General features: G+C 36.5%; 1 protein-coding gene and 1 long non-coding RNA gene across 16 annotated transcripts in view; one reads left to right on the top strand and one right to left on the bottom strand.

Annotated features, from left to right (window-relative positions):
- Positions 1-19123, bottom strand: part of tp63 (tumor protein p63) — a 40514-nt gene extending 21391 nt beyond the window's left edge. For 4 of the 13 annotated variants that reach the window (XM_026213766.1, XM_026213771.1, XM_026213767.1 and 1 more), the window contains exon 1: positions 1176-1370. In XM_026213766.1, coding sequence (XP_026069551.1) covers positions 1176-1217 — 42 coding nt within the window. In that variant the 5' untranslated portion in view covers positions 1218-1370. Of the gene's footprint in view, positions 1-1175; positions 1372-9852; positions 9983-10205; positions 10344-16992 lie in introns of those variants that run through there. The other 9 variants (XM_026213761.1, XM_026213764.1, XM_026213762.1 and 6 more) reach the window with 7 other exon arrangements.
- LOC113050611 (uncharacterized) lies at positions 11042-17085 on the top strand. 3 transcript variants are annotated; one of them, XR_003276788.1, is made up of 5 exons: positions 11225-11469; positions 13185-13302; positions 13789-14025; positions 14819-14992; positions 15684-17085. It is a non-coding gene; the product is annotated as an uncharacterized LOC113050611 (long non-coding RNA). The 3 variants fall into 3 exon arrangements; XR_003276789.1 differs by lacking the exon at positions 15684-17085 and having other exon boundaries at positions 11042-11351; positions 14819-15187; XR_003276787.1 differs by lacking the exon at positions 15684-17085 and having other exon boundaries at positions 11043-11469; positions 14819-15187.
- Positions 19124-20637: the final 1514 nt, after the last annotated feature.

Raw genomic sequence — 20637 nt, forward strand, 5'->3', positions numbered from 1 at the left:
TATAAACTTAAGTTGCATTATACTTAAATTATACTGAAAGTTTAGTTTTTATTCAAATTGACAACTCATTCAACCGAATATAATTTTTTTTGTTAAAAAACAAAACAAAACAAAACATTTTTTTAAAGTCAAAACAGTATAATTTTGGGGGAATGATTAAATAAATGTGCTTTTCATACATCAGTGCTGGCATATTGCTGCAGTTCAACAAAATACGAAGAGATTCGAAAAGTATCATCCATGACAATTCAAAAACACATTAGCAACCTGACACGAAAATCAAGCTTAGCTGTGAAATCATGATCCTTTTGTACCCTCACTCAATTAAATGGGCTTAAATTATTCATTCTTTTTTTTCCTTTCCTGATAAAGATATGCAATGACTTGAAAAGACTTAAATGCAATTGCACAGATTAATCTAAAGAAATGCTTTAGTGCAACTGCACATATTAAGCTAAAGGAAAAAGTATTCATACACACCCACATAAAAACTAAACACCCCTGCTGCAACAGTTTGTAAACAAAGGTAAATGAGTGATATTAAGCTTAAGTAAAAGTAGAGTCCATTAGTACTTTCTCAAAGCAAACTGCCCAATCGCTGCCCATTGTTCTATACAAACAAGATTATCAGTCTCACCGTCCAAGACAAATACCAAATACCTTGACTCAACCCAAGAGCAGTACACCGTAGACAAAACAGCAGCTAGGCAAACCATTAAAGCAATACGCACTGATTTTCATCTTGATAGACGCACGTCTGATTTTTCACTCCAGTTATCACAGTTCAAACTAATGACTTCATAAATGCAAACATTTCAGTTTATAAGGTGTCAATATATAAAAAAAATGGTGCATGTGCACAAAGAATCACACAAAGAAATGAAAACCAATAATTAAGTAAAAAAAAATCAACCGTCACATAGATTCAAATGCAAAGGGTCAGACTAGGACCACAAATCACAACATTTTCATAAGCATCCCCTCAAATGTTTTTGGCGGTAAAAAAAAGAAGAAGAAGGAAAAAAAAAAAAAAGACGGTACACAATATATATCCCAAAGCTTTTACAAGGCCTACTTTTGATGCCAGTCATTTCAGAGGGTTCCCTGAGAACCCAGAATTTAGTACTGGGACCAACCCAGTCTCCAGATGGGTAGCGGTAGCACAAGGGCCTTACCTCACTGTACGATGAGGGAGCATTGGTCTCCAGGTACAACATATTGGCGCTGAGGTTGAGCAGTGCAGCCGCTGTTTGCTCCACAGTCTCCAGGATTCTTACCCCTTGTTTTTCTTCTTTTATGCCCTAAAAGTGTGATGTGGGCTACAGAGGTGAACGGGACAGGCTTAAAGTCTCTATAGGAATTCAATGGGATTGCCATATATACCAGGGACCCAAGAGGGAGGTCCTGAGAAATTACCTGTCCAATACCACACCCTACTTTTGGGAAGGTGTTGCCTGTGTTCTGGCTCTTCCTTTAAGATTTGACTCTAAGGAGTTGCGAAGCACTAGACCTATTTGATTTCCAATGCAACTAGCCTATTTAATTGCTATTATTGCATCTATTTTTGTTTTTCACGTATTAATTAGATAAATAAGTGTTTTTAATGTGATTTTATTTACTTAAATTTTTTAATTTTTAAAAAAAGTAAAAAGTGACTCTGAAAAAGTGAATTAATCTGTGCAAGTGTGATAAGCAATGAAATGGGCTCTAACACCTCCCAATCTTAGTTTTTTTTTCATATTTATATATATATTGACATTAGTAATTAGTAATCAGGAATTATCTCAGGTCAGCCTTACCTATTTTTTTATTAAATAATGAAGCACATTTTATGATAAAAAAAGATCTAAAGTACCTACATTTATTTATTAACAAGATACTTTGAAAACTTTACTGATTTTAGTATTTGATGACATGATAAAGTGGGAAAATATGATGCATAGTATTGAGAGAGCCAGTAAATGACTTTGCACTGAGCCTCCAGATAGACAGTACCCTCTTGTTTTTGGAGGGAATCCTCTTTATAGCTCTAGAATGACCTTAGAGCACTAAATTACCTCCAGTAGTAGCATCCATAGCCCCTGTCTGCATAAGAATGAGCCCCTCTCCACCAGCCAAAGAGCCTCCAGCACAGCCCTGATGGTCTCATGAGAAACAAAAGGACTACAGTTGACAGCTTGTATCTACCAGAGATGACTGCTGTAGATTTGTTTTGAATACACTAATGTTATTTCAGATACGGGTGAACCAACCCACTTCTTTGTGAATATTTAAATGTCTTCATGTTAGATTCATCAGATTATACAGAAAGTTTGAGGTACTAATGTAACTTTATGCAATACATAAATGAAAGGCAACCCCCCCCCCAAAAAAAAAGATATTGATAATGACTTCGATACTGGTTCCTGAACGATTTTATGACGATGACAATTGAATGAAAATTCAATGAGATTTTTACATTCAAAGACTGAGCCTACTGCAAAGGAACAAAATGTAACGACACAGTAAATCAGTGCAAATAGTTTTCATTGCAAAATGAAGAGTTTAAAGTCAGTATGTGAGGATCACTGCTGCATGCTTTAGATCTTTAAATCACTCTGCAGTTCTTCAAAAAAATGAGCATGTCCCCTTTTTCAGGAGACAGACAAGCCCTCTCTTCATGGATTATGTCCCCAGAACTAATGTCCCTAGGCTGTTTAAACTAGTGTGTTTTCATTTTATGCGTAGCTTAGACAGAATCATCATTTCTGATTAACACTGATTAATGGGATCTGCCTGTGTTTTCTCTTATGCCATTGCTGTTCTGACTCCAAGGAGCTCATTTGCTGCTCATGTCAATCATATCACATGTTCATAACCCACCCTGTATCTGACATCAAGCGTGAACGCTTCAAACAAAACATTTACATGGACGAAACATGAAGCTAATAACATGCGATTATGACTGTATATGATCTTCTGCCTTTTTTTTTTTATAACAATATAAGGTGTTTACATGAGAAATTCTAAGCGGGTGTAGTGATTAGCTTGATATAAAAAGTTACAATTTACAATTTTCTGCAACATTATATGACCAAAACCCTCATTAGATCACAACTGGAGGTTATTACAAACACTCAGTGGTGGTTTAAAGTGACTTTTGAGTAAAAACAGTAAACTAAATACATTAGAATGATGCTACAGTGTGAATGGTCACGTAACATGCGTTTTCCTGGATGCCTCAACCAGAGCTAATGACCAGCACATGATTTTGCACATGCTGCAGATTTACTGGCTCACTGATGTTGATGAGATTAACCCCTTAGGTATCAGAATTTGGTGCCGAACGACATCTTTTGATTCTCGATAGTGTCAAGGCATTTCAGTCGGTGCCTAAAAAGTATCGAACACTAGCAACCAGTCATGAAAATTGTTCAACGGTTACACCATTCTCATTTATGATATTTGCACTGTTAACGATCTGTTATTTCAGCAATTGATTCGTCTTTGCAAACCTACAAACTTGTAAATTAACTCATAGACTAAGTTCTACCAGCCAAATGTGCTAAACTTGCCTGTTGCCAGACTGACTAAAGAGGAAATTGCTCACTTTGTATTCCTAAAGTTGGCAGTCCCATCCCCATGTACAGCAGTCTTATGCCACTTAGTCATCTCTGAAATGGGCAGACTGCAACATTGATGCACCATGAGTCACTTTTACAGTATATGGCACTAAACTAACATAAAAACTCATTTAAACTATTACCACCTATATAGCACCTAAAAAATGCTTCAAAATTCTTCAAAAGAGTAGCTCACACCCTCCGGGGGGTAACTGTTATTAAGATCACTTTTGATGGGGGGGCAATTAGAATTAGCTAAACAAACTTCTAATTACTTTACAAAAACACTGGCTGCAGTCAACAATAGTGTTTAAGGCCCTCACTGCAGTAGCACTGAAATCACTGGCCGGGCGAGGCTAATAGCCAATCAAATCTGATAAAAATCTGAAAATCACTAGAGCTGAATATTCCATACTTACTTACAATAAACAATTCATTATGCAGTGTCTACAAGACATTTACTATTAATCATGTTCTCAAAGGAAAATATGAAAACCTGCTTATTAAATATCCTGGAAACAAAGCTGTAGAGCTCCATCAATTTACTATGAATATATAAGAATCAATGTTACTACACCGTTCAAAAGTTAAGAGAGTAAGATTTTTTAAAGATACTCTTATTCAGAAAGTGTGCATTAAATTAAACAAGCGACTCTAAAACAAAAGTTGTGTACTATGTTAGGAAATATTTGTATTTGAATTAAATTCTGTTCCTTTGAATTTTAAATAAAGAACGCTGAAAGATGTATCCACAAAAAATCTTAAGCACAATTTTCAACATTGCTAATAAATATTTCTTGAGCATCAAAAAAAAAAAAAAAAAAAAAAAAAAACATAAGAGATTGAGTTTCAAAGGATCATGTGACACTGAAGACTGGAGCCATCACAAGAATAAATTTAATCTTTAAATATAAAAATTTATAAACAGTTATTTTAAATTGTAATGTATCACAACGTTACCATTTATACAGTATTTCTGATATATATATATATATTCTAGAATATTTGTCTGCATTTTCATTATTCCTATAACCTAAGATTTTTTGGACTGTCTGTATGTTTTATTAACAAATGTTAATATGTAAAAATGTTTTTAAAATGTTTTTAAGGTGTTTATTGCACTGCCTTGAAAGGCCACGCCTGGTCAAGAAGTTATTTATGTGTCCCATGGGGTCAGAGGTGACAGAATTAAAGGACAGCCTCAGGTGGCAATAGTCACGGTGCACAAAGGGCTGGACCCCTAAACCCGACCCACCTACAATCACAAATTATATCAGTCTACCGTCAGAAGTAGTAAGCCCCTAAAAAGGTTTGGCTTTAGGGACGCATGGCCATTCATAAAACCAAAAATAGATTATATTTGATAAAGACAGATCTTTCCCAAATGGCTGACAGTTCTGGTTATTAATTGTACACGAGGTTGCATGCATTGAGGCTTTCATTTTAAATTAGATAATGGTGGCCTTTTATTTATTTATTTATTTCTTTATTGTCCTATCCACTCATACTAAAGAGCACACATCCAAAACACCCAAAACAATCTGAAAAAAGATTATTCTTGTCAAGTTAACTCCTATCCGTGAGGTGAATATTCATGCACACATGTAAGACAATTAGGCTAAATTAGGCAATTGCTGTCAGGCAACAAACAGGCTCTCCAAAAAGGTGGTGAACCCGACTGAAGCTTCCTGGTGGCTCAGACAAAGGATGCTGCACTTAGATCTATATGGACACTTAAAGCACTGTTTGGGCTTACAACTCTAGGATTAGTGAGGTGTCATGTGTCAGGTGGATAGTGTTTTGAAAGACACCTGTTCAAGAAACTCTGCATCTCCCCTTAAATATAAGTGAGAAATAAAAGGGGGTAAGAAATCAAAAATATATATTTTTTTGGTATATTGGCTAGTGTTTTAAGGGACACCTGTTCACTCCTGCAGGAGTGAGAATCAAAAGAAGGGTTAATTTTATATGAAATGATTTATCTGGCTATATGACTACATGACACATCATTCCCTGTGGTGATTAGATAATAATAAAATAATAATTGCATTTATTGCTATTTATTTTCTCTTCAGCAGATTTACTTCTGAAACTCCATCGATGTGGCAATCTGCTTTAACGGAGTTCACTAGCTGATGGGTAACAGTGCTATAGTTCAAAGACTCAACACCTGTGGACATCAGAGAGCAAAAGTCAACACCTGCACTCTGAACTTTAGAATTGTTTTACAGCATAATTGCCGCTAGTCCTCACTATCCTGTTTTGATCCTTGTCTAGTCTTCAAGGGATGGTTGCATTCTTTTATTAGTTAAAAGTTATTCAATCCTCATGATGTCTGACCTTATTAAACGCTATCCTTTCAGCTAGCTGACCAGAAAAGCATGCAATACACAAGTAAAAACATTTGAAAAAAGAAAAACGTTACAAAATGCCAACTCTTACACAATCGTACCACAATGTAGAGCCTTTAAAAAAAAACTAGGTCAAATGTCAATGCTGTAATTTTCAGAGTGAAAAACTTTAGTTTTCTTTAATTTCTTCCTTTATTGTTGTATTTATAGGGAATCGTCTAGTTCTTACAAATACGTAACACGTCCTAATGCCTTGATGTATAATAGTATAAGAGACAACAGTGTTGGGGGAAAAGGAAGAGAGTGAAGGAAAGGAAAGAGCGAGCGAGAGAGAGAGAGAGAGAGAGAGAGAAATGTTTAGACGGATTACTCTGTACCTTGCCAGTACTGTTTCATTTTGCTTGAGGCAAACTGGTGGGGTGAAGAGTCAGCAGTGATTTAGCAGTCATGATTTCAACTGTGGAGTTAAGTCTAAAATCAAGAGGTGAATGGAATCGCACACAAATGTTGTTTTTTCTTCGTTTTAAGAAAAACTTTTTTTAGCGGCACGACGATATGAACTGAACATGCATCAGCACTATGAAAACATTTACACTGAAAAAAAAAAAATTATATATATATATATATATATATATATATATATATTTTTTTTAAATTGGGACCACCAAGACAGAGACTAATTTAATTACAACACAATTTTATTCATCACAAAAGTTTTAATAATTCACAAGAAATGTAATGTAAGGTGAACAGTACAGAATGGATGGATGGCAGTAAGGAAGCACGCCTTAATTATGTGTTCCTGCCTAATGCTGAGTCAGGCTCTACTTGAAAAGATCACTACAAATGACTAATCAAGGGCTAGGGCACAACACAGCCTAAACAAACCATTGCCTCACCACCTTCAATGTACTCAAGGGACATATTGTGTTGAATTCTTGCTGCTCAGCAACACCCAGATTAAAAAAAAATTACTCAATGAACAGTTTTCTCTCACCAATCTATTAGAACCCATTTCTAATTGAAAGTTTGCAAAATATAAAATCATTTCACAAAAAACACACTTTTAATTGAAAGTGGTAGCAATTGGTTGAGCATCACTACTCTAGATCAGGCTTCATGGGGCTAAATGTCTTTTGAAATGAATAACAACATCTGAAACAATAAATCTGTGACTTCACCACATTTAGCTGCTCCATCTCACCATGATATCAGCTGAGCTATTTGATGTCCTCTGTCACATTCCTCCATTCTACCTGACTCCACACTTCTCTTTCTCCTCCCCCATCCCCGATCTCACACAGACAGAATAGGACACAAGCCTCCGTCAGTCAAAGCGGCAGGTGCTGCTCTAAATTGTTGCCCTGCAGCTACAGAGAAAGCACACCTACCCAAGAAAGAGCAATTTCAGATTAAAACACAACACCCCTGCACAATACACAGAGGACCCTGAGGGTGCCAAACAGCCAACATCATCCAATAATTAATAAAGCCGGCATACTTTTTCTTAATTTTTTTTTTTTTTAGGTGAAGGAGTTCACCGATCAATGCTGAGCTGGTTATTAGGAGGTAGTTCAGCAAAAAGGAACTTTTAATAAGTCATCGGGGTCCAATATTTTTCAAAATACCAACAGAAGAAAGAAAGTCATACAGGTTTGGAACGACATGAGGGTGAGTAAACAGACACTTTTAACTTTTAGGTGAACTATTGCTTTAATGCGACGGCAACTATGCAAACGGCTGTCTTTCACTGAACGTTTGTTCTGCAAAGTTTAATGAGCATCATTGCAGCAAACGATTGGCAGTTTGTCACAGTTTTCTGGTTTTCAATTAGCATGAATGCTAGCTGGCAAGAGCCGGATGTTAGCGTGCCATGCTGCGCACCACACCCGATCTTTACTGCGAGGAAGATGGGGGCGGGTGGTGTTGTATGGGGGGGTATTAATCACCAGATCCAGAGAAAAGATAATCCCTCAGGGCCAAAGAAGCAAAGCGTTGCTCAGTCTCTCCCTTTTTTTCCCCATCTTTACTACCGGACAACTGCATTCCTTTGCTGGGAGGGGAGCCACAACCACCTAATTCTCCTGCGCACCCAGAGAAATCCTACAAGGCCTCAACGTCAGCTACAGGTCATACACTTAATGTCAAACTTTCCATTGCTCTTCTGTTGTGTATGAACACAATATTAGAACTATACGTGTTGATAGAGTCAGCCCAAGGCAAATGATCAGTAGTTAAACAGTGTTAAAGATCACAAGAACAATTTTTAAAGCAAACTTTAGAAGAAACGTAGTTTGAACTAGAAACAAATCTTGTCCAGGGTATAGAACGGGAAAAAAATGCTAACTTACACAAAAGAAGAAACTGTCTGATGTGTAGTACTGTTGTAAATCTCCATCTTCATAATTCATTGATCCACTTCTCTTAGATTTTGATGATCATCCAAAAAAAAAAAAAAAAAAAAAGTACAAAAATAAAATAAGAAATGTTCTTGCATGACACAATGCTACATCTGGAGCACTTCAGATCGGATGTTCCATTGTAGCAAAGCAAGGCTATCGTCATCAGGACTTTTTATTTAGCTCGTTCATCCAGATCTGGACATAGCTTTTGACTGTATTGGCACCAAAACTATCCAGAATGACCAGGGAAAACCCATAAACACCCTCAATAAACAGTAACACCCCCACATGCTAGTACAAGTTAACTGTTTTTGCCGGGGCTTACCACTAAATTCCCCACTACTGAAATTATTCACTAGAGTGATCACACTAAACAAAACCAAGTTTCAGAAGTGATAAGATAATTGCTGCAGTCTGCTTGCAAATTTCAAGCACATTCAAAAAGTATTTAGCTGTTTATTAATATTTAAAAGCAAATTAAAAGAAAAAAGGCTCTAAAACAATTTAACAAAACTATTACAGAAACTCAACAGTTCATACTGTATTCTAAATCTAATTATCTACTGTCCCCATCAAAAAAAAAAAAGAAAAAAAAAGAAAAAAGAAAAGCCCGTCTGAGACCATTCAGTTGGAGGTTTTAAAAAATCCCCATGTACATTTGCTTTAAATTTTGCGGGGGATTTTTACAGAGTTCAATAATTAAATGCTTCTGCTTCAGCACTGCAACTCGTAGGACAACAAATATTCAAAAGATTATTAAATATTTTGTATTAATTGATTTTGTTCATTCTAAAACAACCCACTACGCACAACTTGGCAAAAGAATAGAAGCTTATGTTTGTAAAATGGCACGGCTTTTTAAATATCTGAAAGTACACTCTTAACAGTCAATAAAGCATTATCATATAAAGTTATGATAATCAAGCGTTATTTAATAATAGAACTTTAATAATTAGAATTAAAACTGGTTAACCATGTATGAATGCATATTTGTAATTTTAATAAGTAAATATCAGTATATCAGTATATATTAATACTGATAGGATAATAATAATAATACTTCAAATTCTACTACTAATTTAAAATTTAAAAATGCACTATGATTAATGAGCTGCTGGGTTCGTTAGTTAGAGTAATGGTAAATTTATAAAACAGTCTATTTATATATCTACATTTTCATATGCATACATTTATATGTATACACTGGCATCACTTTTACATTACATAGGAGGTATATATTTTTAACTAACATTAATACTTAAAGACTATTTATTCAATAAAGAAGGTCAGAACTTGCATTTCGCATAATCTGTTCTCTTGAAACGTGTCAAGAAAGGGTTTCACAGTAACTCCACTGATCTTAATCACACTGCAATATCCGTCAGAGAAGAGAAATTATTGCACTTTGGATTGCAATAACAATAAATAAACTATGGTTATTGCAGTTTTTAAATGTGAAAATATGTGAAAAGCTGTTGAGTGAAATGAAGCACTCACTGTAAGGGGCTCCTCAGGCCCACGCATCGTGATGCAGTCCATGCTAATCTGTATTGTATTGGATGCCGATCCGACTGCAGAGCCCTCAGAGAAGTTGAACTCGATAGGTTGCATTGAATGTAGCGCAGACCTAGAACAGATACCAGTAAACCGGCTTAAAACTGTTTTATGTAACACTTGAACTACAGGTGAACACAGTGGGGGACTAAGTTAAGTTAAATAATTTACTTTACTTTATTAAAACTTTTGCTATAGGAAGTGCCCTAGCACTTATCCAGTAAGAGTTGACTTCTTATAAACTGTGGGGGATTTATTAAAGTAAGAGTAAATTAGTAAAGGACTCCATAACTCACTGGTCCAGCATCTCCAGCAGCTGGTTGAGGACGTCTTGTCCGAGGATATCTGTACCCTGAGAGCCCTGGCCCTGTGACATGGAGGCCAGGAAAGAACCTTCAGCCCATGAGAGACGGGCTGCTGCTGGTTCTCTCAATCTAGAAAGATGGAAACAATAATTTAGTCAGAAATCATGTCCCGATACACTTGACAGAATTACTATGTAAAACATTTCTCAGTTGAAGAAAAAAAAGAAAGAAAGAAAGAAGAAAGGATACCAGTATTAAGATACATTTCCAAAATTGTAGGTATTGTATTGGAAACAAATTATTTGAAGAAAACATATTATATATTATTTAGAATATATATTTTATATACTATTAGAATATATTTTGCCATGCAAAACTCACTTCCAGGGCTTTTGAGGGTGTTGTGGTTTAAATGGTTAAAATGTAAATGGTTTCTAATGGTGTTGCCAGGTTTTCGCTAGAGTAATTTTAGATGGTAGCTTAAGGTTTTTATTAATATTTTAAATACATTTTTATATGATATATATATATATATATATATATATATATATATATATATATATATATATATATATATATATATATATCAAGCAGCACAATTTGAAAAATAATTTATATCTTTCACACCAGTGGTGTAGGACGCGTTATAAAATACACTTATCCTGACTATTAGAAACAGTAATAGAGATGTGCATTGCATTCACCGCTTGTAACTAACGATTTGAACTCAAATCTCATTTAGTAAACTGATACAGTATTCATTACCACATTAATGGTGAAAAAAGGCACTGCACCCATTTGGATTGTAAAAACATAACCCATTATTAATTGCCTCTCCCTCACAAAGGCCATACTCTGTTCCTGTCTAATGCAACAACAATAACCCGTGTTAACATGACATTTAGGAGCAGTAGAGAGAATAAGACTGTCAGTGAAAACACGATGACCCTCTCCATCTGAAATATGACACCAAGCCAGAGCTCAGCGTCTCATTGTTCCTGCTGAGGAGCAGCACACGCTGACGACCAAGCAGAGCGGAATTCCCCCTCGCTGTCTATATGATAGCAACACCACTGCTATGCAGCATTTGGAATGTGTGTGGCTGAACTGGGCTTGGCTGTGGATGGGGGTTAAAAGGTAGTAAATGTATGTGTGTGTGTGTGTGTGTGTGTGAGCGTCTGGGAGTTGGGGTGTCAACCCATAATCTAACGTTGGCACTCGGGTGTGAGGCTGGAATTCCCCTACATTCTGTGAGGTAGGGAGATATTAATATACAAAGCTATGCAGGCATGCCTAATAAATGCTAAATGCTTTAAGGTCGAAGGATGTCAGATTACTGTATCCTAGACAGAGATACAAAGCAACACTAGTGCTTGAAATCACTGTAAACTGACACTTCGATGGCAGCCTTTGAAGATAAACTTCAGTTTATAGTATTTAAAGGAAAAAGTTCACCCAAAAATGAAAATTATGTTGTCATTTACTCACCTTCAAACTGTATGAGTTTTTTTCTTCTGCTGAATGTAAAACAAACAAACAAACAAACAAAAAGACAGACAGACAAACAATGTTGAAGAAAGTGGGTAACCATACTGGTTTAAAAAAAAGTGTTTGGTGTTACCCATATTCTACAAAATATCTCCTTTTGTGATCAGCAGAAGAAAAAAAATCTGTGGGTGAGTGAGTGACAGGACTTTCATTTTTGAATGAACTATCACACAATGTGTTCCTTAAAAGTGACGTTACACCAAAAAATTTAACTATTCCTGCATTTTTTTTCTTTTCTTTTCTTTTTTTTCTTTTTTTTTTACAATAGGGGCCATTGGGTTATAACCCCAATGTTCTTCTAATCATGCATGCAGATTTGGAATGACACGAGGCTAAGTTCTAAACAGAATTTTCATTTTTGTGTGAACTATCCCTTTAAAGGACAAAATATATGTTCAGTTTTAACAACATAATAAAACCTATTAAAACTACTTCCATTTCCTAGAGGGGGAAAATGGGAGGTACAATAGAAGCATTTGGAATTCAGCTTCAATACCTTGAAAAATTCCTCTTTTCCATTTTCTTTCCATTGGTTCCCCAAACATAGCTCTTCAAGAAAAGCAGGGAATATACTCTATGTCTTTGTTCAGCTGAAGAGGTGTGGCACAAAGTGAATGCTAGAGTTGAATTACTGGGACAACGGTGTGCTGCCAGGCCTGTCACTGGGGATAAAAGCTTTTTCAACCCCAATGTTTACTTTAAGCCTCATAGATATTGTCATTTGGCACACTGGAAGACACATAAATGCCAAGCCCAATGCGTCAATTGTCACGGTGTGTCCACAGGTCCATACCTCAGCATTCCTACCTCCCATTGTAAGATTCAAATCTAAACCCCACTACATTTTACATTGTGAACATGAACAATCCGAGGGGATTTTAAGGGAGTAAGCAAATACAAATAAAAGCCTGGGCCTAATTCACTTACAGCTATTCATATAGTTATTTGTATTAATGAATCAGTCACTCATTATTACAAATAAAAGAAAAGAAAATGGCACTATGGAGAACATTGGGTATTTATTTATTGCATGTCATTTAAAAAAAAAGGGTGGGGTCTTAAACAGATAAACAGAACTGATTGAGATGATTTAGCAATAATTTTTGGCTGCAGAATTCAGTTGTCATATAAAAAGCAGCATTACTCCATCACTGAAGATACTATTTTTAGTATTGGTTTGGTGCACTTTTGAATTTTCTTATGGTAGAAAAAAAGTGGACTTAAGCATTACAACATTAAGGAACAGCATAAACATGTATATACATTTTTGAAATTTAGTAAAGATTACATTTAACAGTCTTATTAAATTAGTGTTTTTAATGATTCAAGGATTATATTGTACAATAATGTTCAGATTCTTGCACAGATCAAGCATTTTGCTTTGCCACAGGTATTAATTTTGTTTCCATTTTATATATACAGTTTTCTCAAAAACAGGCAGCTGCTGACTTTTTATGAATCAAGGACCACGTTTCAGCTAAAAATCTTTACTGCTCTACTCAAGACAAAAAAAGTCACCTACATCTTGGATGTCCTGAGGGTGAGTAAATTAACACTAAATTTTCATTTCTGGGTTAAGTATACATTTAATTCTAAAAGGGATTATCAATATAATTTATGGAAGCAATACCAGTTTAAATACAGAAAACATAAATTTTCTTGTGCTATAAATCTCTCCAAAAACCCCTATAAACAACTCAGTACGATGTAACGGTCAATAAACCAGCGGAAGCAACTTAAGCAAAGTGTTTGTCACAGGGATATGTCATCTATATCATATATCATGGAGGACTGTTTCATTTATAGTTCTCTGAGAGTGCTAAATGGCTCTACAATTGTCAGTACGCTTAGATTTAGCTTTTGCTATCACACTCAACAAAACCACAAAACAAGATACTACTACTCTCATGTCAGAGAATGTAGTGGCTAATAACTTACACAGGGTTCCAGCAGCTCTGTGTATAGGGATTACATGTCTCTCTCCCTCATTGATATGTTATTGCATTTAATATTGTCACCATTACAGGTTGGTGAGAGCATGAGGACTATATAGATCTCCAGCAGGTGCTGAGTGGCTGCTGTCTCAGGTCACACATTGCGACAGGACATGTTTCAGATCCCTGGCTGAGAACTGAGAGCTAGGTTGACAGCACTGGTGTCATGACATCATCAGCACCACCATCATCATCATCATCATCATCGAACCTGGGCCAGGGGAATTATAAAATTAAAAAGTCGAGTGAGGATGCAAGCCCAGCAAAAGGTCAGAAAATGAAGGTCGAATGGATGCTGAACGTCAGATAGAAATGTAATATATGTGTTACAGAGATTTTCAGCCAAGAATGACATCATGGTCTCACAAAAGGTGCAGCACCCATGAGTGAAAATATCCAGCTTTGATTTACACCCACAGAAATGACAGCTGAAATTTATGGGCAGATTTCTGATCCATCATCAGCTAAAGTGGGAATGACCGGTCCATCAATTAAACATCTAGATAATTTATGTTCACTTATTAATATGATCATAATAGCACTCATAAAGCCTGATAAAACAAATAGTGCAACTTGAGGATGAGTAATTCTAAAGTCATGCAGCAATGGAAAACTGTCTTTCTCCGTCAAAATACTGAAGCCTAACGATTTCAGATTGCTCAGATTTCCTCTGAATTCTGCTTTAACACTGCGGCTGCCACATCTGTCATTGTCTCAAATCAACCATCACATCCCCCAGTTTAGAAATGACAAAATTGTGCTTCCTTTCATCACGATGGGTAATAAAAACTGGTTTAGCTTTGGTTTTCGATTCCTCAAAAATTCCTCTTCTTGGCTAATAGTCAACTGTAATTTTTCATTGTGGATATGTGTAGGGTGGGTTTGATCTCTAGTGGCAGCTTCTTTGGAAGCTGTGGGTGGGTGTCTGGTTACTGGGGGAGTTATGCATCCTGCCTGAGGGAGAGGCTGCACTGCGTCCACTTAAACACAGACCAGGCCCCTCGCAGACAGGACGGGGTCAAAAGTCGCAGCTTAACAGGGCTGCCCATTGTCTCCTGACAGGTTGGGCACATCCAGCGATGAAAATGCAATCAAAACAAACAGAGCCCTGCAATCTGGGGAGACAAGTGAGAGGGGCTTCTCTGCTATCTCCATTAATCAGAGACCAGGGATCGTTCAAAGGGATCTGCCGACCCTTCCCTCATCCCTCAAACCTGGGGCTGCAGGATGGACAAGGTAGCTCAGACAATGGTGAAGAATGGTGGCCCCCATGATTTCTCCTCGATGCATGCTTTCACTGTGAATAGCTCCAAATTCTATTAAATGTGGCAAAGGAGTGAACTGTCCCAAAGATAATATGGACTTATTCCACTATGCACTCATTATTTATTCATTTTAGAAAGTATAAAAAAATTAATGTATGCTTGACAATAAGGAGTATATATATATATATATATATATATATATATATATATATATATATATATATATATATATATATATATATATATATACACTGTAGATTTTATTTCAATTCTTTTAAATAATAATAAATATTCACTGTTGGTAGTAAGGAATACACAATCTGCTTTGTTCAAATAGCATTATTAATGAGGTAAGCAGAAGGTAAATATGAGAAAGGTTTCTTCTAACAGAACACACATGTACAATGTACTATGCTCATATAAAAGTAAACATTTGTGTGACAATGTTTTCTAACTGCTTGGCAAATAAATATTACCCAATAACAAAATCTATTTGGAATTTCACCCATTTGGTTAACTTTCCAAGATTATCTAATTGATTTGGTAAAAAAAAAATAAAAAAATGGAGCATTTAACTTCAAAAGAAATGCATGTTCATTTTATTTTGAGAACCTCTGTTGATGTTATTTTTACACGTCTGTTTCTCCTGTTCTGTGGGGTAGATTAGACCTACTGATAGCAGCTGGATCAGTCACAAAAACAACCATCTCTGCAGGTATACCCACATGTGCTCATAGGCTAAGACCTAACAACATAGTGGTAAGTGAGGCCGCTTGATGTCACAAAGATATATTATGGTAATGATAAGGTTTTACATCAATTACACATGTTTTCTCTAACAGTGGTTTTGTACATTGGTTTAAACATTTTTTTTCCCGTGAATTTTATCCTTCAGTAAAATTCCAAAAATGTTTGCCTTATAAACAAATGAACAATAAAACCACAATAGCATTCAGGCAAGGATAAAAAAAATATATAAAAAAGTTTGTATAATTATAATTTATTTTAATCTAAACCAAATCTGGGCAAATTTGGCTAATAATTAAGCCATCACATGTTTAAAATTTTACATATTTACACTATTCATTAAATCTGTGTGCCTACTCAGAAAGTGAAAACTAGCCCTATTTTTTTTGGGAAGCAAATTATTTACATGACTATACCAGTTGCATGGCTTTCAACTGAAATTTACATGTGTTAGATTTACATTCTTTTTACAGACATGAAAAACTGAATAATCAAACATGAACAGATTAAAAAGCATTTATTTTCATACCAACATACCAAATTAAAGAAAGCTGGCACCTCCTTAGAAAAAAAAAATGGTTACATTGATTTTATATAGACTAACCTATTTTACCATAATTTATTATTTGATAGATTTATAATCAGAGCAGTTTTGTAATATTGTACTATTTGTACCCAATCAGAAATTACTATTTCAATTGCCTTTTTAAAGAGGTGCCAATACTCCATTGAAATGGAATACTACATTAGAACATCATTAACGATACAAGCATGTAAATTTAATCCCTAGCTATTAATACAGCTTTGTTTAGATTTGAACTCTGTTCAGATCCACAGAAACAAATGTCCAGTAGCAAGTGCATAAAGAGCTGACAACAAGCAAGCTGAGGATTGAGAATCTAGACAGTTCACCTTAAACTGCACAAAACGCATTCTTTGTTGCCATAAGAACACCACACTTAAAAATATCATAGCCAGGCAGCAGCTGGAGAACCAGACACAACTGTTAGCACCTCCAGCACGACAGTAACTCTTTTACTGAGGAGAATAAGAACAGGAATGCGATGCTTTTGCAATATGTGCTCGTATCTATTTACAAATGAAGCAACTAAATAAAACCACATGCACCATGTGTGCATGCCCAAGTAAGTGGTCAAGATAAACCTAGTGACCTTACAAATGGCTTTTACAGAATACAGAATACACAAAGTCTCCCCGTCTTACCGTTGAAAGGCTCGCTCTGGGCAGAACTGTACTGCTGCATAAGGAGAGGTCATACTGCCAGACTGATGTCTTTACTGAGGTCGTCAAGGTTAGCGGCAGGTGGCCCAAGCACATGTATTACAGCAGATCTGGAGTTATAAATAAATGAAAAACATGAAAAACAAACAAAAAAGAAACAGTGAGATTAAAGTGCTAGAAGGTCAAGTGCACAGGAGTGAATCAAGTGTGGAGGATGGTTTAATTTTGGTTTAATCTTTCTACAGTCCACAAGCAAAGGGGCGGCGTCAATGCCAATATGCCGACCAATCCCTGGACATGGTATCATACCCCTTCAGTTGCTAGGATATAGATATTAAGCAACAACCCCCACCCTTTCCATTTCTAGTCCATGTCCCCAGCGATGTCTGTCTAAGCACTAACCTGAAAAGCACATTCCACCGTCCATTTGCTGGCTGCAATTTCTATCCAGTATCCCAGGAGCTTTCAGCCATGCTTGGTGATTGCATCACACCAGCCCCTAAGGTCTATTTTGATCTGACCAGGTGAAAAAAATGTCACATCAAATAGCCCTCAGTGACCTCAGTGGTCTTCTGTAACCTGTCAATGGTGCTGGGACTCTTTGTTAGAAGTTTCTCACCCTGCGTCCCTTCATCCGCTAACATGTAGAGCGAGTGCCTGTGACATGACAGACTAATCTAAATTGGCAGGTTCCTGCTGTCATTGAACAGGATGAATATAACCAACTAATAGATGTTCTCCTCTTGATGTCAACTTGTTGGTAACTTGCTACCAATTCTACAAGGTGAGTTAAATTAGAACCGCTGTTGTATGTCCTTCACAACATACAGTGGGATTCCAAAAATAAAAGCATCAATACATTGCACAGAAACCGCTGAAAAATCTCGGTATGGTTCAGAGGCTGTAAACTTAGAGGTGTTTTGCGGTTTTTAGGGGTTGAATTGCAGATGAATCAGAGGTTTAAAATAAAGGGGAGGTCACAGAGGGGAGAAGGATAATAAATAGATGCTGGGTATCCAGGGAACACGATCTGGTGTGCCGGACTTTTGTACCTTTAAAGAGAGCCTCAGTCAAGAGTCATCCTTCTTCTGTCCTATGCCACAACCCCATAATACACCATAAAGGGAAGCTTTATGATATGGACAAGGTCTACTAAACTATTGAGTTCAAGACGTGGGCATTTACATGAATGCTCATTCACAATCAAGTTTACTAAAGTGACATTTTGACAAAATTAAGTCCTGTCCTTCATTTGCCAATTCGAATTTGACTGTATTGTGAAAACTGGAAGACCTATGCCAAAATGAAACCAGGCCCGATTGCAGGTTTGCAGTATTACCCAATAATCCATGTGGCTAAATTGACTTTAAAGTACAATTCTCCTTGCTAGTAGCTAACTAGCAACTTACCAGTCTGACGTCCTTTGATATATCTTTCCCCACACATGCCAAAGCGGCAAGATATTTTAGACCAACCCCCTACACACACCCAGCACAGAGTTAAGCATACACTGCACACACCCAGACAGATAACTTTTCAAACATCTGCAAATTGTGGGTCCTCATTTTGCCATTCCTGAACAGAATCCAACTTAAACAACATGTTTTGCTCCCCTGTACTTGGCTTTAGTTTACTGGGGGGTGAAAATACTTTGAACTTAATTATCAGTCGATACAACCTTACTTATTTTACACTTCTATTGTGAACTGGATAAATATTAAATAACTAAATGCATGAGAGAACTGATTCCTGCACCTCTTTTAGGAGGAGGTAGAATCTTTCAGTGCGCAGTAAAATAAACCTCATGTGAGTTTGCAATCTAATAAGATAAAAAAGAATAGGTTAATATTACAAACAATTGCAAGAAAAAACACCTTTCTGTTGAGTTTACCTTGTGGGCTGCATGCAAGCAAACACAAGTGATGTGACAAGTGTAGTTCGATCCAGAAAGGAGCTGGTTCTTCGAATGAATCTTTCAAAAAGACTCACAAACTCAGGAGTTACCTGTTTGAATCAGAATGATGAATCCTTCACTGGATGAACTTGTTGAATCTGTCAGAGCAGTAACTGAATCCACATGTGACTCACTTGCTAAATGTCAGGTACATTTCTGTTTCAGTTTTGTTGAACTTGAATCTACTGAAAAGTGGACGGGGACTCCTATATGACTCCTACCAGCTGTGTAGGTCACACAGAGCTATTGTTGAATGCAGGTGTTTAAGAAAGTTAATAACAGGAGTCAGCAAATTAGTTTTTGGTAATAATCAAAGATTTTTAATTTATTCTGCCAATGTCAACAGATTAAAGTTACATTTGAAATATTTTATTATGGAGTTGAAGAATCACGGCATTTTTCCAAAACACAACAATTGCTACATAATCTTGCAAAACGCAGCACAGTCTTTCGCAGTCTGCAGCTTAATGTGTAACATGAATGCATTTTTTATGCATTTTTTATGTGTGGAATTCTTATATAATAAAGAAACTTAAAGGGGGGATGAAATGCTCGTTTTCAATCAATATCCTGTTAATCTTGAGTACCTATAGAGTAGTACTGCATCCTTCATAACTCCAAAAAGTCTTTAGTTTTATTGTATTCATAAGAGAAAGATAGTCTGTACTGATTTTTCCCGGAAAAACACGACCGGCTGGAGGCGTGACATGTGGGCGGAGCTAAAGAATCACGAGCGCCAGTAGGTTTTTGCGTTGAGAGCGTTTGGAAGCTGTGACATTACTGTGAGGAAAAAACATCCAAAACAAACCATGGCTAACAGTCAGATTCAGCAGTATATTTATGATCCAGAATCAGATCCAGAGGCTGAAATTTAACAAGTGCAGCATCAGCAACGACGTCTCTATGTGGTATGTACTGAAACTGTATATATTTGCTTAGTGGTTTTGGAAAATGACTAAGTTCCACTTTATGTCGTCTTTTTTTTTTTTTTTTTAAGGTGTACATGTGGAAAGTGCAGTTTGATGACAACATCGCATGTTGTTTACTTGATGTGCTTACTCGCCGATAGCTAAGTTAACAACACAGAGATATTTGAAGCAGTTTTACTCACCGCCTGCGGTTCCAACACACGATCGTGACCCTTTTTCGTTGGGACTGCATTATTCTTAAGAAATAAATGATACGCAAATCCGGCGTCAAACTGGGCCTTGTTTGTAAAACAAGCATCTTCGAAATGCAGGGAACAAACAAAAACACTGGCACAACTCCGTTGATGCTCTGTAAAAATAAACTCCATCCACTGGTCCCTTAATGCTGTTTTTTTTTTTTGGTAATCTGTGCAGGGTTGTCTTGCCCTGGCAACCAAAAACACACTTCTTTTGTGACTTTTCGCGACGCTCTCGCTCTGATCAGTGAATCGCTCTGATCAGTGAAATGTCTGTGCTCAGCCTCGCTATACGGAAGCGCGGGCTCTTCTGGCAGAAGTGCCCTCAGGACCCATATAAGGAAATTCCGCTCCATCTAACGTCACACAGAGCCATACTCGAAAAAAACTTTCCGAAACTTGTGACAAACCGGAAGGAGTATTTTGGGAACAAAAATACTCCTTCAAAGGTACAACTTAATTTTTGAAACTTTGTCCATGTTTAGCATGGGAATCCAACTCTTTAACA

This window comes from Carassius auratus, chromosome 31 (genome assembly GCF_003368295.1).
Source record: "Carassius auratus strain Wakin chromosome 31, ASM336829v1, whole genome shotgun sequence".
NCBI classification, from domain to species: Eukaryota; Metazoa; Chordata; class Actinopteri; order Cypriniformes; family Cyprinidae; genus Carassius; species Carassius auratus.